The sequence below is a fragment of the Manacus vitellinus genome, unplaced genomic scaffold (assembly GCF_001715985.3).
Source record: "Manacus vitellinus isolate BGI_N305 unplaced genomic scaffold, ASM171598v3 scaffold_52_pilon, whole genome shotgun sequence".
Classification (NCBI taxonomy): Eukaryota; Metazoa; Chordata; class Aves; order Passeriformes; family Pipridae; genus Manacus; species Manacus vitellinus.
Window position 1 is genome coordinate 1,759,693 of NW_021940628.1, and position 17,576 is coordinate 1,777,268.

Genomic DNA, 17,576 nt, shown 5'->3' on the forward strand with positions numbered 1-17,576 from the left:
TTTGTGCAATTTATGAGTTTCCTTCAAAACTCACTAGGAAAAAAAAAAACAACAACAAAAAACCCCCAAAAAACCCAAAACAACAACTCCTTGGCACGACAGCTGAAAAACATTCAGCTCCTTTTAAACTGTCAAACACAAGGTGATATAAAGTGTAAATCACAGTTGAATAAAATAAAAAAAAACCCCAGAACTGCAGGTTTTATTAGCCAGCTTTACAGTCTCTTGTATACAGTACATTGCACAGCTCCACCTTCACGTTAACGCTTCTGGATTAATATTGTGCCTTCCATGATGCAGAATAATCAAGGCAAGTTACAGAACACTGCTGAGTTTATATCAAAATAAACAGAAGATGTAACCTTGGTTTATAATGAACATCCAAATTACCATGTACAATTTGCAGTAGACTCTGTAATGAGCTTGATATATAAGATACATGACAGTGAAGGGGGAAAAAATAGTTTAAACTATCAAGTTTCCTCTTGAAATGTCTTTTCCCAAGGCACTGTGAACAAGACTGTTAGCAATTCTCAATGACTAAAAACACCAATGGGAATATAAATATTTCACACAACAACCACCGTCACATCATCATCTATTCTCTTACTCTTCCCCTTAAACAACGCCCCTGAAATTTGTTTGGTCCTTTGAGGGGGGTAAAATCAAATTCTCTTCTGCAACATCACGTATTTGCATTTAATACATCTATAAATCAAAGCTTTGTTAGATTATTTAACCCTTTCGCTGTAAAAACTAAAGATTTTTTTTTCCCTCACTATTTCTGAACGAATCTGCAAATTCATTTTTGATTATTAAACCAAAAAAAAAAAAAAAAGAGAAGAAAGGGTTCAAAATCAAGCAAAGCCCTGTATTTTTTTCAAGAGGAAACCATGCAAGAGTACATAAAAAGGCAAAATTGGCTACTTGAAAACCAAGAATTGTTTTTAATGCATTGGCCAAGGAAAATAAATTGCAAAGTTCTGTGAGGTTTTCTAAAAATTTACAAGAAAAACTGATGGGCAGTTCTAGTCAATCCAGATGTTCTTTTATCCTGTTTTAAATGACAACAAATACAGTCTCACACAATACAATTTCATCTTGACTGCAAGAGACACTCCTGTGTGATGCCTTCAGCATGACAAAAAAATTACTGGGCAAAAAAGAAAAATTGGCATTCATTTCTTCAAGGGCTGATAAACAGAGGCATTGGGATCGAGTCCAGAAGGGCTGGTCTCCACAAATTTGGAAGAGTAATGTGGGGAAACAGGACTCAGAGTGCTGGTGGCTGCAGTGTATGTTATGCTGGGCATTACTGCCATAACTTCTGCAATCTTCTGTTTTAGGTCCTTGATTTCCTGATCTTTCTGAATGATTTGCCCTGAAAACAGCAAATAACATCACTTAGAACCAGCGGCATTTTTCACCCTCCCAAACACACACACAACACCCCAAAAGTGTTCAGTGGTTGAGCTGGTGAAGTTCTTTACCATGGCATCAGTCAAAGCACAACCTGTGTAACTCCTGGCTGTGCTGAGGAGCTGTGTTTAATTATCCCTAATTACCCCACGACATAACTAAACACGGCTCTGCCATTATAATCTTGCACTGTTTGGATTCACAGCTGCGCCGTATCCAAAGATTATTTCCATGCCTCAACAATTTTCTGCACTTTTCCATTCACATTTTTCCAAAATCCTCACAAAAGCACGAGTATTTGCTTATTGGACGTGTTATTTATTTTCAAAACTGTCCGATTCCCATCGTTTTTCTAAACCCCCTTTTGTGCACGCTCACAACATCACTGCAGCAATTTATGAAACCAGGCAAAGAATAACAGCAACTGAAATGAAACAAAACAATTTCTCACTCTAATCAAATTTTCCTGCAGTCAAACAAAACTTCTACAGGGAAATTAAACGGGTGTTAAATCAAAAGGTTATTTAATTTTGCTCCAAGGTTTGCCCAGCTGCACCGAGGCCGGGTTGGGCAGGGTTTTATGCTGGTTTCCTGCTCCCCCTGGTGGCATCACCACGTTTAAAACAGGTTATTCCCCCCTCCAATTTGGGTTTTATGTACTTCACGAGTCATAAAATATTACTATTAGGATTCAAAGACAACACCTTAATAGATGGCAACTATTATTTTAGCTCTTAAAAGAGAGAGCTCTTCTAGCTCTTTAAGAGACCTCCAGCTTTACGTAATGGTTTATAAAAACGTAGAAAACAATCATAAATTAACTCAAAACACCCATCTTTACATTTGTTGCCAGTTTGATAGCTGGGGGGGAAGGAGGTCAGGTGGCTTAGGCTCACCCCCACAAAGCTGTGGAAGCTGAAATGCTCAGTGGGGGCCACATCCCACCCACCCCAAAACACTTCCATGATTTTTCTCTGCTCTCGTGTTGGATTTAACCCTCCATCCTTACCTTGGGCAATCTCAAGCTGCCTTTTTGCATCTCCTAATGCAGAGAACAGATCCAGCTTGATCCTGGTCTCTGCACTCAGGCTGTTCTCTAAGTGCTGTGTTTTATCCTGCATGGCTGAAAGTGCTGACATTAACACCTCCGTATCCTTCTCGTTTTCCTTGTACTTCCTCAGCTCCTGCAGGAATAATCAGGACAAATGTTATCCTCGCTCCCTTTGCACATGGGATAGGCTGAGAAGCCTTCTGCCTTCCCCACAGTGGGCTTGGTATTAATAGTGTGAAATTAAAATGCTGGTTAATTAAGGACACTGTAATATTACCTCCAGTAATTACACGTGGCCATCAAACAAGTGATTAAAGCCATAATGAACGAGGCATAATTACAGTGCAGGGAGCACCAGCTACTCTGTTCCTCAGCCCTCCATCAGTCACAGGAAGACCCTCCACCCAAAACCCAAAAAAATCACTTCCAAGTGCCAGCTGAGCCTGCCACACAGCCCTCTCAGCCAAGGGATGTGGGATGTGGAAACACTTCCCACAAGACTCAGAAAGGCTGGAAAAGACATTTAATAACATCCAGTCCAACTGCCAACCCAGCACCACCACGTTCACCATGTCCCCAAGTGCCACGTCCACGTGGGTTTTGAACACTTCCAGGGATGGTGACTCTACTATACACAGAAATGTTCTATACTTTTAAATGAACAAACAATAATGCAAAGGGGAAAATATTAATGCCTGCAACAAAAAGCTTCTCTAACAGTTTGAGGGTGCTAATAAGATTTAAAAGCTTAATTATAGCTGGTTGTAATTGTTTGAAAGCCATGCTCGTCCTCTCCATGGATAAACCACCCTTGTTTTCAAGAGTTTGGTAAACACAGGAACAACAAGGCTGCATATGTTGTTTGGAAACAAGTTCACGATAACACCAGGTGGATTTTGAAGAGACATTAAAAATACATATTCATGCAAGTTGTCAGTTGACAGTCCGAGGACATCTTTAGGAACAGACATTTGAAAGGAATAAGGTCAACTCCAACTCACACATTTGAGCTCTTACACTCTTAACATGCCAGACACTGTCTCTGCTACACGTCTGCCACCAAGTATTTTCAATATTGAAGCACTTTCCCCCCCCCCCAAAAAAGCCTGGCCAGTGTTTCAGATTGAGTAAGCAACCTTTGTGAATTATATAAGGATGTATAAATAAAATGGTGAATTATATAAATCACGTGAATCAAACAGATTTGTATAAATAAATTTGTGAATATATATAATGACAGAGCCTGGCAGCGAGCTCCTTGCATCAGGTAAAAAAAATGCTGTTGAGGGGATTATATCCTCAGTCTATACAGACCAGTGGCTTTGGGGAGGAAAATTGTAATTTAACCAATGGAACTGTGTGGAGCTGAGACAATTAACCTTCCTCATCCCCACTGTCTGATAAACCCTGGTGCAAGACATGCCAGACAAACATCTGAACAGCACAGTTACTGAAGGTGGTGATTGCCACTTATGTAGATCCTTGGGTTTTGGAGGGCTGAAAGCTCTCCTTGTGATGCTGATCTAAGCCCCTGGCGCTTTGTCATTACCTGAACTTTCATTTCTAGCTCTCTTATCTGATCTTCTTTCAGCTTTATGTCAATTGTTAACTTCTTGCACTCTGTCTCCAGCTCCCGGATGCGATTCCGTAGAGTTTCAGTGCACTCTCCCCTGCAGAAAAACACATGAAAAGAGGGGAAGATGAAATAAGAACAAGGTTGTCATTCCTCAGCTGTTTATACCACGAAAATTAATGTAAAACTTGAAGGATAAAAAGAGGAAGCTGACTTTCTCCTTTGCAGCAAAATGGTTTCCCCTCATGGCAACAGTGGGGAGAGTTACACACCAAGTATCAGGAAATTTAGGATATTTATGAAATATGGAGAAGAGGAAAGCAGAAATAATTCTTTTTAGACATTTGGAGCACTGCAGATTAAAGTCACCCACACTTGTGCTGTGCTCCCATCTCTACAGCTGTGTGACTGCTGAAAATCCCAGTGCTAAGCACTGGCAGCCACTGGGCCAGAGCAGGAACATTCCACAATGTGGGATCTAAACTTGATATTTTGGCCAATGCCATTGCACAAATCCTTGATTCACAGTCCCCACGTGGAAGGAGATGTTCCTTTTTCCCCAAGCAGACTGACCCAAGCAGGTACAATCTCTGCCAGCACAGCCAAGGTACAGCAGATAATTCAGAGCATTATGTTCTAAATATGCTCTTCAGAGCTTTTTCACCCGTGTAATTCATATTACATGGGCAAATGTAATATATGTAGGCACTGAGGCTCAGAGATTTCCCAGTCCTCCCTCTGCCTTAACACAAATAAAGCCTTTTTTTTTTTTTTTTCCAAGAAAAGAATCAAACAAACTACTCCTTTCTGTCCACAGGAGTGAAAAAGGCCTCCCCAAAGCACCAAGCACCTCGTGGCAGCAGCAAAGGCCACAGCTCGTGCAGCAGTTGCTTCTTCCAACTTCTTCCTTTTCTTCTCTTCCATTAATTGCTTTTCTACAAAGGTTCGTGCCTCCTGCTCTGCCTTTAGTTTCTTCTCCAACTGGCTGATCATTTGTTTGTCTTTTTGTTTCATTTGTACAGCGTTGTGCAATCTGGAAGGGAACAGCGAGGGGATTCAACGGGGGAGTTTATTCACTACAAATGAATTGGTCAGTGGTCCCAAAGGAGTCTTGGTGGATTTGCAGGCAAGATTTGCCTGGAATTTGGCAAATAATAATAACAATAACAGCTAAATAGTAATTAAATGTAAACATTAAATACACAAATATAAATATTGAATATACAAATATAAATATTGACAATACAGAATAATCATACATTCTATTATATAAACATATAGAATATATACTTGTTAAATATAAACATTAAATATAAACAATATAGATAATGATAATAGCCAAATAATTAAATATAAATATTAAAGAGAAAAATAGAAATATTCAAATATTCAATGAATATATGATGGACATACAATATCTAATATATAAATAGATGTAATGAAGATGATATAAATATTAAATATAAGTATAATAAATATATAAGTTTATTATATATATAATAAATTATATATAAATTTAATATATAAATATAATAAATTATATAAAATTTAATATATAAATATTAAATTTATATATAATTACAATAAAGTATATAAATTACTGTATTCTATTACATTATATAAATTAATATATTCTGATTATTAATATTAATAACATTAGCATGTATTTTATTAATATTTATTACACATGTTTTATTAAAATATTTATTGCTGTTTAATTAATATTAATATTTAATATTTATTAATAATTTCTTTTAATTTTTATTTGTTTTCTTAATATTTATAAATATTTATTTCTAGTTACAGTGGTTCTGAGGATAATAACAATGATGATAATAATAATATTATAATTATAATAATATATTTATAATAATAATATAATATAATATATATAATTATAATAATATTATAATTTCTTCCCCTTTTTCACACCTCGGTCATTCTTTTTCTTGTTGTTATTATTATTATTATTATTACTGTAATTAATGATTTCTCCTCTCCCAGCCCCCCAGCTCCCTCCCCAGCCGTGCCCACGTACTTGTTCTGCAGGAGCTCGTTTTCCTGCCGGAGCTGCCCCATTTCCGAGCGGATCCCCCGCTCTGTGTTGGTCAGGGAACTGATCTGACTGCGCAGCTCCTGCTCGACCTGCCTGCTGGCCTGCAGGTCAGCCTTTAGCTTCTTGATGTCTTGTTCCAACCTAAGAAAGAAAGACCAGTTTTTTTAAAAAAAAAAAGACAATTTCGACTTTATTTCCGCTCGCCCAACGCGTTACGTAAAAACTTCACACCATCTGCCAGCCCCCCCTCAAACCTCCAGACTTCAAACAATCAGCTCTCAGAAATGATGTGCATCCTTCCTATAAAATCACATTTTATATAACTACACATATATATAGCTCCATGTATACACACACCTCATAACCTCCCACAGCAGTTTGGTTTCCTCCGGGCACCGCGAAGTTGTAAAACAAATCCTATGGAATTATATTTTCTCTTAGGTCTGAGAAGATCTAATCGAGGACAGATCCACTTATGGACAAATTTTTACTTTTCTCCACAAATTCTGAGTTTAATTTGTTAGCTAGAGCTGAGCTCTGGGCCATACTGCTGAATTCTCACCTAAACATGTTGGTATTTTCTTGTAGCACATGATGTGAATGTTGAATAATGAGAACGTGGTAAGTCATCCACAGTTCAGGAGTCAGTAAATTTAGTTTTAATTGCTCCTGAACAGAGACCATCTGCTATCCACTTGAATTGTAGCTTTAGAAAGTTCTTGAAGATTCATGTAATCTTATTAATTAAAGTATTTCCAACAAAAACTGGTTAAATAAAACACACGATTCAGAACAGAGGCACTCAGCTCACTTTAATTTCCTCCCACATTTTCAAAATAAGGTTATTGATTTTTAGAAGAAAAACACATCACAGGTGACTAATCAACCTTTTTTTAAACTGTGTTATGTACTTATTTAAAGCAAATACACCTCAGCCATTCTCACATAACCCTCATTTGCTCCGTCAGTTATTGATTTGAAAGTTTTTAAATGTTCATAAAGAAGACAGAGGTGGTTTTATTTCCTAGGACTCCACAGAATTAGTGGCAGTTGAACATTAACACTTGAGGAGAATATTCACAAAAGCCAAAAAGAACTGGCCTTATTGACACTCAGCAGCACAGATAAATGGTTATAGCTTTTTGCCTTCCTCATGAAACACTTTTGGGCTTCACTGCAGGAAAATCTCAGCCTAAAAGGCTACTGAGAGATGGAACAGCACGAGGCACGAGAACATCCTGTGCCAATGAATCAAGAGGTTAAGTGTGGAATCATCAAAGTTATGGAAATTCATAAAAGTATGTCTGTAATAGGCTAAAACTGCACCAAAGAGGTAAATTAACAGCAAGGAACAGCCTGTAAAGGAGCGTGGCTGGGCTATAACACACTCGGATAACTCAGATGCTCAGATCCCACTTGCTGCACTGAGCTGGCTTTTTAGTTAGACTTGAACTGCCCCCCTGGTAAGACCAACTCCTTTTAGTGTAGTACAAACCATGGTCAAATGTACCCTTAAAAAGAAAAAAAAAATAAAAATCAACTTATACTTGTAGGCAAATAGTAACAGTACACAGCAAATACACATTTCAGATGCGAGTCCAAAAATAATTCCAACACCTCGTACTGTGTTGTTGAAAGAAAAGAATTTGCAAACCCAACCAAATATTCCTGCAGCCACACAACCCAGAAATGGAACCCCACCAGCAGGTGCTGTAGGTGTTATTAGGTGTGTGTTGTCACCCTGTTCAGGGTGTGAGACTGGACAGTGGTTGGGCAAAGCTATGAGAGTTCATCTTGCAGTAAGCAGTAGCTCAGTGTTTTAGAAAGAGCATACTTTTTAATTAAAGAGAGTAGTAATTAAAGAAGATGTAAGAACCACTCACAGCCTGTTGTGTGCCAACAGCTGGTTGGTTTTAATACAGGTTTTCATAAACAGGTGAAAAAAATGGTTGGTAGGACAATGCAAAGGAAAGGACATAAATCCCACTTTACACTGACAAGTACCTGTACATAATTTCAATATACATGTCTACAATAAAGTGATAACTGAAAATAAGACAGCTGTAAACAGCCTTTTCCCTATGGCTCAGACTATGTCAAACTCGCTCAAATAAGATATACCAGGATTTATTTTGGGTATTTAGTATTCCAGGAAAAGAAGCCCTGATCAGATAAAGCCTGAATAAATCAGAGGTGCTGGCACAGGACAAGCTGAATTTGTATTTTTGGCAACAGAGTATTGACATTAGTTCAAGTTTCTGAAGCCATCTGGTCGGTGGCATTCCTGCACCTGAGTGCTCATGGGGCTGCTCCAGACTGTGCTGGAAGAAACCTGCAGGATCCAGGGAGCACATTCAAGTGTGAGCACACAGGAGGCCAGCTTTCCAAACCAGGGGGAAACGGATGAGGCCACAAAGCCACAGCTTCCCTTCTCACTCAGCACAGGCAGCAGTGGCCAACCAGAGCTGTGGACATTAAATTTGTGAGGCTCAGGCTCGGGGAGGGGTTGCACATTCAGGAGACATCACTCAAAAGGGGCAGAAGAGAATTAATTAACACAGAGAAAACAAATCTTTTTCAAGTCAATGCCAGACAAACCCACTGAAAATTGATCTATCGATAGCCTTGCTTAGAAGGAAGCTTTAAAGAAAGATTTTAGCAGGTTTTAATTACTTCTTTTCGTTATGCTGTAGGTTCTGCTACAGCTTTAAATACCAGAGCAGACGTTTTCTGCAAATTATAGAGCAAATGAATGCTCCTCACTACCTAAAATGAGTGAGGAAGATAACAATCCATCATAATGCAGGGACTAAATGTTTCCTACATGGTTTCTCTCCCAGACCTGCCACAATTAGATAGAGATACAACTTCATTAAAAAAGACATGAATTTAGTTTCCCCTCAAAACCACATGGACTGCTTTCATTGTCTGTCAGGCCACCCACCATTAGGAGAGGCCATTTCTCATACTAGGACATTAAAAACACTCTTTCTAAAATAAAAGCACATCATCAAGGTAAACCAATACAGTGCCATAAAAGAGTTTCACTGCTGCCAGCACAGACCAGTGCATGGAGTTTTCTCTCCTCCCCTCTGGAATAGTCTGTACTGCTGTTACAATGATAAATGACCCCATAAACCAGCATTTTTCAAATTGCTGTTATTCTTACTATGATTTCATTTTCTGCTTAAGCCTCTTATTTCCAGGCTTATTGGGAAAAGTTATTTACAAAGGAGGGGGGAGTAAAGAAAACCTGAGTTCTAGAAGATGCTTCTCTCTATTGCTGCACACACTACAAGTCATTCTGACACAGAACTGTTTTTAAAATGAGGGTTTGGTTGCAAATTACGATGTTGTGCTGTTTATACAACCAAGGTCCATTCTTTCAGTTTGTCATTCCTCTAAATGCAGATTTATCCATTTTCTTCTCTCAGCACTACCTCATACCATTCCTAATCTCACTGATGAAGAGAATTAATCAGGAATCACCTCAGAGGCTGAGTATTTTTCCAAATGCTTCAGGGAAGATTGATGGATCAACTTAAAGACAACTCAATTCAGCTTAATGCTCCTAAGTATTGATGTCTGGAGAATAACACACCCCTGTTGCTCAGTTTACTCATCCAGTTAACTCCATCCCACAATCACCTGGCGATGGTGCAGGAATTAAACACAATTCATAGCAAAATTAAAATTCTAAAAGACTCAGAGGGCACTCAGATGCTTTTCCAAAGCCCCATTTTTCCCTTTGTTCTGTTCTGGCACAAGCATCCCCTGCAGTGAACCTGCTCCTTTGAAGTGGCCAGTGTGATCCTGCAGCACTGAGCTTCTGCTGGAACGAACACGCTGGTACTTGCAGCTCCTCAGAGCATTTTTCATTACCAAGAAAGACAGTAATCCACAGAGAGAAAGCCAAGATACTTATTTTTCTCCTGCACAGCATTGATCTAAGCAGCTGGCATTTCAAAAGGTTATTCTGCCTCGGAACAGTCCAAGCAACTGTGTTGACAGTGGCTTTGAAAATGGTCTGGAAGAAGGATTGTCTCCCAGATTTCTAATTTACATCCTCAGTTCTTTTACTTTTCTGTTCTGTACTTGCCTTCACCCCCACCCTCTTGCAGGAAACCCTGACCATCATCCCTGCAGCTGACAGCAGGAAGCCTTCTGGTACATTAATGCCATTTCAGGCAGGGGGGATGAGGAAGAAGCAGCATCATGCCTTGGCCACCAGCAATGCCATGAAAATGTACAATAATTACCATCAAATGGCCATACATTTACATTAAAACCTTTAAAGTCGGTCTCTGCAGGTAAGAAAAGATTTTAGGAAAGCAAAATAAGATGTGGCAGACCAGCTCTTGCTTCACAAATACCTTTCTTGGTCCAACTGCCAGAAGGTGTCATTGTTATCTCTGAGAATAATTAGTACATAAGACAGCTTGTTTCATCACCTCATGTGCCAAAGGCAAGACCTCTATGGATACAGACACTTCTGCCAAGCTGCACTGCCAGGTTTTTGTGTGTTTTTTTCAGGGTGTAAAAAGGCAGAGGCAGGTCATGATTATTGCTGTGTAATAAGAACATATAAAAATATAAACTCTGCAGCAATTACAGCTCGGGCTTGTTCCATACACTGAGCCCCTAAACCATGAATAAAACCTGTTTCACCTCAGAAATTACAGTGAAATGGTAAAAAAAGTGAACTTGTTCTGTACCTGCTGACAAACAACAGTAATGCAAAGGGATACCAAGTTCATCCATGCACTGGAGAGCAAATGGATCCCTCCACTGGCCCAATTACCACAGTGCTGGGAAACCAGCAGCTCAGATCACAGAGATTCAATTATTAAGTGCCTGACAAACAAACAGCAGATTTCAGCATCCCTCAGAAGGAGATATTCATTTCAGCTGTAGGAACAGCAAAACCCCTGAGATTACTGCCAAGGCTGATCAGCAGGGACAGAGCCTCTTGAATCCCTATCAAAATGACAGTAACACAACATAATATTCTCTGAAATACCCTCTCCAGAAAACAAAACACTCAAGCACCAACCACCTACCAGACAGAACAAAAATAAAAACTCAGCTTCAAGTAAGAGTAATATTGTATATATAAATACATATAAAACTTAATTAGCAGCAGCCTTTCATATATAAATGTCACATCAAGTATTTAAAAGTTAACAACCCTGCAAGACTCTTGTTCTCAGTAGTCCCATTTTTTACTGTCTGCAGCCCTGTTATTCCCAATTGCCCAGCAGCCATAAGGCATATTTTACATTTAATACTGGTTAGTCAGCTCAGGGAAATCATTTGTGAACACAAAAGGAAAGCAGCTTGGTTTTGACATCCTGCTGCGAGTCTGCTGGACATGAGGTTATAAAAAGCATCTTTATTTGGAAGCTGAGCAGATCTGATCTGAAAGTCTGGACACAAATGCAGGACTTCACTCAGCCCTTTTCAGGGTTCAGAACTGATGCAGCCTAAAAGTTTAATAACAGGAATGAGTAATACTACTGGAAGTGGAAAAGATGATGAACAAATGCCTCACACTCCAGGGACAGGATAATTGACAGGGTTAAAAGAAAAACAACCATGAATTTTTAAATTTAAGTGCATTCCATCCCATCCAATTTGCCAGTTAAAGTTTATAGTTCCATTGGTGTAGGAGCTACGTGCTCAATCTGAACAGAAACAAGATTTCATGAATGCTTTTCAGTCATCCTTGTTTGTAACAAACTGGGAGCACAGGGTGCTGGTGTTCCCAGTGCTCCTGCCTTGCCTGCTCAGGGAAATCAGGGTACAATAAGCAGGGACACGAATTTGTAGCACAACAGCCACATCACACCCACACATCCCATAAAAACACTTGACAAACAAAAGACTGAAGTTGTTTAATTCACTTTCAGGGTAAGGCTAAGCTGTACAAAGGCAATTGTGTACTCTGTCCTTACCCAGTGAGTTACAGGAGCTGGAATTCTCTATAAGGACACCATCTAATTCATTGTATACTCACTTCTGCATTAGAAAACCCACTCTGGACAATTAGTGACCACCTAGTCTAAGCTCATGTTGGAGCATATAAAGATTTCAACGTGTAATTTAAATTTTAAACAAACAAGTTTTACATCTCCTTCCTTGTCACAGCTACATGGGACAAAATTCTTAGTCTGGCAGGTCATCCTATAAAGCCCTTCCCTTCTCTTTTCTCAAGGCTTAGGAACAATATTTTGAGCTGCAGCAAACTGAACTGACCTGTTCTCTTCTCCAGGGAGCAAACAAGCCATATAAAGAGTACTGAGATGCCCAGCTGAAAAATGGGAACACACAAACCCAGCAGTCCTGGACATGGGGATTTAGGTGCAGCTTTGCTGAAGGCAGAGCCATCTGCATCCCACTAATCTTGGCTGAATTTGATTCACAGATTAGCTGGTTTCTTATTTGCTGCATACAAGTTTCTCTACAGACATCAGGTATCAATTAGCCTGGATGTTTAATTGGCACTGATATGTCAATCAGTGGCAGTGTGATTATCAAAGGAGAATATTTTCACTGAAGTGATTGTATTCCCATAGCACAAAACCTCAGGGACAGATCAAAGTCCAATTATCAAAAGGTACCTGCAGGGAAAACAAACCTGGATCTGCCAATTAGGTTGGGCACCAGGGATTTGTTGGCCAAAGAGTGTTTGAAAGGAATATGAGAGGCATAAGCCAGGTGGAAAATGGTGGCAAAGTGCATAATTGTGCAACAGTTTTGCTCCAGACATCTCTCCATCCCATTGTGAACAGTCACACCCCACCTCTTTCTTACCAGCACTGTTCTGGTAACATATGACAACACCATATGTCTCAGGATATATGCTGCAAATGCTGAGCTGCACCTCAGAAATTCATCTTTTCTTTCAACTTCAGAGGAGCAGATGTAAAGATGTGACTTTTTCCATGTTTGCAGTTTACCAGGGAGCTAAATTAAATCCCTGAGACCTGTTCCTAAAGCAACAAGGCAGCAAGAGCCTGAACTCAGCACTGTAAGGAGCTACCCCGTGACTGATTCTTTGCCTCTCTACTTGTGAACTGAAGATTAAAACAATTTCAGAGGAAAAACAAAACAAAAAACTAAGACAAAACACCTGCTCAGGCACCATCAAACCCCAGGGAATTCTCTAGAGAGTTAAAGGTCACTCCATGGAAGAATTGTTAAGAACAGATGATTTTCCACATTTCTCTCATGTCAACAAATCAGAGCTATTTCTTGTGCCCCACAACACCCCTGTGAGGTAGGTGAGCATCCTGTTCTGAGGGAGAAAGGAAGCAGTTTGCTCAAGGCTGCATATCAAACAAAAAAATCAGGAGCAGAACCCAAAAGGCCCAAAAGCTTCCAGAGATCTTAATCCATCACTAAACAATTCTGTTTTGTGAGATCATAAATTACATTTTTCTACGACAAAAAAACCCCACAAAACAAACCAAAATTTAAAAATCTGATGTACTGAAATGCAGGGAGGATAAAACAGGCATCACACAATGCTCAGATCACACTTACCTTACCAGTGCATCTGGTTTGCTTAGCTGGTTATTAGGAATACAATTTTCCATTAAGTCCTTATGTGTGCTCGGGCTCTTGCTGGCACATTTCTGTTTTTTCTCATTTTTAGTGGATGAGGAGGGGATGCTCCCATTAGTTGCACTGTGACTGCGAGGTGAGGAGTTCACAACTCCACTGACATTTTTGTAATTTTTGGACGAGGCAGTGCATGAGTCCTCTTTTAAGAGGTTTTCTGTACTTCCTACAAGATCATTATTTAATCTTTTACTATTGATATGGTTTTCCATATATTCAATTTCTTGTATTTTAGAGTCTACAGGTTGCAAAATATTGTTATTTATTCCAAGGTTGTGTTTCTTCGCATCCTTGTCCTTTTCTTTCCCTTTTTCTCTATATTCTAGCTCTGGCAACGTTGCAGATATTTTTTTATTGGCTGGAATGCCTCCATTGTGCTGCAGAAGTATTGAGGAATCCATATCGGATAATCCTTTGGCTGCTGCAACACCAAAGTGAGAAAAAAAAAATACTTAGTTCATTAAATCAATCAATACTTGTGACACAGAAAGAGAAATCATTGTGTACATGTCAGTCATTTCTGCAGAAAACAATAATTACTGGGGACTATCTAGGAAAGAAAATCTGAAGTCACGTGGTATTTTAAGACTTTTTTTTCCTTCGTTACAGGCAGGAAACAGTAACCAAGGGATTTAATAATAAATACTAATGCTTCATAGAACACTGCCTGACCAGATTAATGCAGTAGCTAGTAAAGAACTAAGCAGAGGGGACATAATTCACTTCTCCTGTCATATTAACCACTGCCAAAGTTATTTTATTTTTGGCTCCAAGTTCACTGCACTTGCAGCAAAACAACACGGGCTGAAGCAGCTCTTCCTTAGCACGTTTGGTGTTTGTCTTTTCTTTAAAGAGCAGAAAATAGAAAACACATTAAGTAAGAAGTGTAACTTGCCTTCCTCTGCCTCCCTCTCTTGCCTTTGCAGCATCTGCTGCTCTGGGGGCAGTGCTTGCTGCAGGAGCTGCATGTAGAACTCGTTCTCCTTCTGCACTTCTTTCTGTTTTCTTAAACGCATTTTGTAGCTGACGTAACTTTTAAAGCCAAAGCCCAAAGTCACAACAGGGTAGCCAATACTAAGGAAAAAAAAAAACCAAACCAATTATTACTCAAACTGTTAACCACAATAGCAAATTAATAAGTGATGTAGCTGTGGATGCATCTGGGTTACAACTTTTTCACAGACAATGATACGTAAAATGGTTTCTGAGGTACTACAATAAAGCTGCAGTTCAAAAATGTAGGCAGCTCTTTATCAAGATAAAATGACAGTTCATTACAGACAGCAATTAACTGTAGCATAGATTAAAGGATTACAACAATGCAATTGCACCAGGCATAGCAAAGACAGCTCTGAGACCAGCACCAGACTAGAATTACACATATTTTAAGGAAATAACAGCAAATACAGCAGTAGATCCCATGTTTTGTGCAAGACATTAAACTGGGAGATACTTTAACAACATTCATCCAGAACAGGGAAAGGAAAACTCATCCTTAGCCCCATCCTTTCACACACAGAAGGTAAGAGCAGATCCCTTTTCCACCGCTCTTCGAAGCTGAGACAAAACAACATTCTCCAAAACACCTCCTCTGCAAGAGGCCCTGTGACTCTTCCTGAGAAACAGGAGCTGGAGAAGCTGCTGGAACACAGAGCTTTGGGGCTACAACACTCCTGGGGGGACCAAGGCTGTGACCAGCCAGCCCTGGCACAGCTAAAGGGGACCACGGAGGCAAAGCTTCAGTGGCAAAAACATCTTCTGTGGGCAAGAAACGGTCTTTGGAGATTCCTCATTTAGGAGACTGACCTTGAAGCTGGAGGCAAAAACCATCTAATCCCTAAACTTAGTTCTTCCACTTCTCTCACTGACAGGTAAGACATGAAGAATTTCACTTCCAGCCAGGCCTGGCTGTTCCATTTGTTGATGGGAACGACAGAACTTTGGAATGGTATTTTTGCATATCAGCTTCATCACAGAGAATTTAAGTGTTCTTATTAGCTTGTGACAACTGCACCAACACAGAATGCTAACAAATCATGCCCTGTATCTATTAGCAGAGGTGCTCCATCAAGGAGCAAACATAAATCAATAAAAGTAAATACATGTCTGACAAGAGTTTTACCAAAGCACAGTCGTGTTTTAAACACTGAAGGTGTCCTAAATCACGGGAAAACTCAGATACACATGGCTATTAACCAGATGACTATTAACCATTAGAACCTTCTCAGTCACAGCCCTGTGCAAATTGTATTTCTAAGTGAGCTGCCAGAATCATTTGCATCTGCATCTGACATTATCTCTGCCAATGCCTCTTTTGTAATGTCGTGTAAAACCAGCTGTGGCTGCAGCTCCCAAACTCTGATGACAAGCTCAGATGTTTGCATCCAATTCAGCAGCAGAAAGACCTTCCCTCACAGCCCCTAAAGTGCTTTTGCAACCTATTACAGAATGCAATTGGTGTTTAAGGGATCTGTTGCACAATGTAGACAATATAAATTAAAATGACAGATGTCTAATTTATGGGAGAAGTGTCACAGGGAACTGGACCAAAGGATTCCAGGAAAAACAGGAGACATTTTAAATGTAGATCAGTGCATACTACACCAAAAACTGTGGAATAAAAGTGCATTTCTCCCAGAGATGGATACTCTGCAGTTAAGGCTTTGTCCTGAAATCACTCTTCTCACCTTCAAAGAAGAGTTGTAATAAATTGTGTTTGGTTTTTTTTCTGTTTTATTTTCTGTCATGATTCTCAACATGAAGCTTATTCACAGCTTCTGGTGCATTATTAAATCAGACACTCATGAGAACCTTTCTCAGGGAAAAAGAAGAGTGCTTTGTCACAGAGAAAGAAGATTTCCATAACAATTTCATAAATTATCAGGGAAACCTATTTCTTTTGTAACTTTTATCACCATGTATTCACTATGTGAACACAAACTTTGTAAAGTGATGGCAAGAATTTTCAAGAAATGCTTGGAATATCCATGTTACAAATTCCCTACAGCTCACAAACACTGTATGCTCAGAAGGGTTACCCTGGGTCCACATTTACATACATTTCTCATGGAATATGTAATGACAGCCAAACCCTGAACCAAAATAAAAGGCCCTGATGATTAATTTTCCTGGTGAAATAAAGGTTAATAAGAAAAGGAGAAAAAAAGACCCACTTACCAGTGTGCTGCAAATGGACGACAAAGGTCTACGTGGAAATTTTTTAAATCTTTAAATCTAATGGCTGCTTCAATATAAACAAAAAGTATCCACAGTGATACTGTTGGTAAGCACACCCCCCTCTCTATTGAGAGAAAAAGAAACGAGAGAGAAACACTTTAGTAACATATTATAATCAGCAAATATTTTAAAGTTGTTTTTGAAACATTCCAAAAGTCAAGGGAAATTTTCAGACAGATATATAGGGAACTTTAAGAGGTTTCTCCTTCAGAATAAAGCATCTAGGCCATCTCTATTTTACACCAATGTAAACTTTTCACTCCTTATCTTGTTTTATTACTTTTAAAAGGCCTCAGTGAAAAATAACAGATGCACAGCTAATGAAATAGGTTGGCACAAGGAACACGAGTGGAAGAAACTGCACAAGATGAGGTAATGGTACAGCTCATGATCTTTGAGTCAGAAGTGGGGAGCTTGGACTACTTTCTCACTCCAAGTTGGGTATATCTGAGCAGCAGCAGTGAGCAAATCAGCTGAGAAAACAGTGAGTAAGCCCAGCACTGGTTACTCCATATACAGTCATGCAGAGAACACTCTGCAACTCCAAACTCTCCGTCAGGGAACACTTGGGACACTGGAGTCACTTGTCCCTCCAGCACCAGTGGGGAGGATGTAAA

At 39.3% G+C, this 17,576-nt stretch overlaps 1 protein-coding gene across 1 annotated transcript in view; it reads right to left on the reverse strand.

Moving 5' to 3' along the window:
* Positions 1–852: 852 nt before the first annotated feature.
* Positions 853–17,576, reverse strand: part of MACO1 (macoilin 1) — a 28,208-nt gene continuing 11,484 nt past the window's right edge. The window contains exons 5-12 of the mRNA XM_029963037.1: positions 16,900–17,023; positions 14,618–14,796; positions 13,645–14,143; positions 6,082–6,240; positions 4,894–5,076; positions 4,020–4,140; positions 2,429–2,603; positions 853–1,381 (exon numbers count right to left, since the gene is read on the reverse strand). Coding sequence (XP_029818897.1) covers positions 1,179–1,381; positions 2,429–2,603; positions 4,020–4,140; positions 4,894–5,076; positions 6,082–6,240; positions 13,645–14,143; positions 14,618–14,796; positions 16,900–17,023 — 1,643 coding nt within the window. The 3' untranslated portion in view covers positions 853–1,178. The remainder of the gene's footprint in view (positions 1,382–2,428; positions 2,604–4,019; positions 4,141–4,893; positions 5,077–6,081; positions 6,241–13,644; positions 14,144–14,617; positions 14,797–16,899; positions 17,024–17,576) is intronic.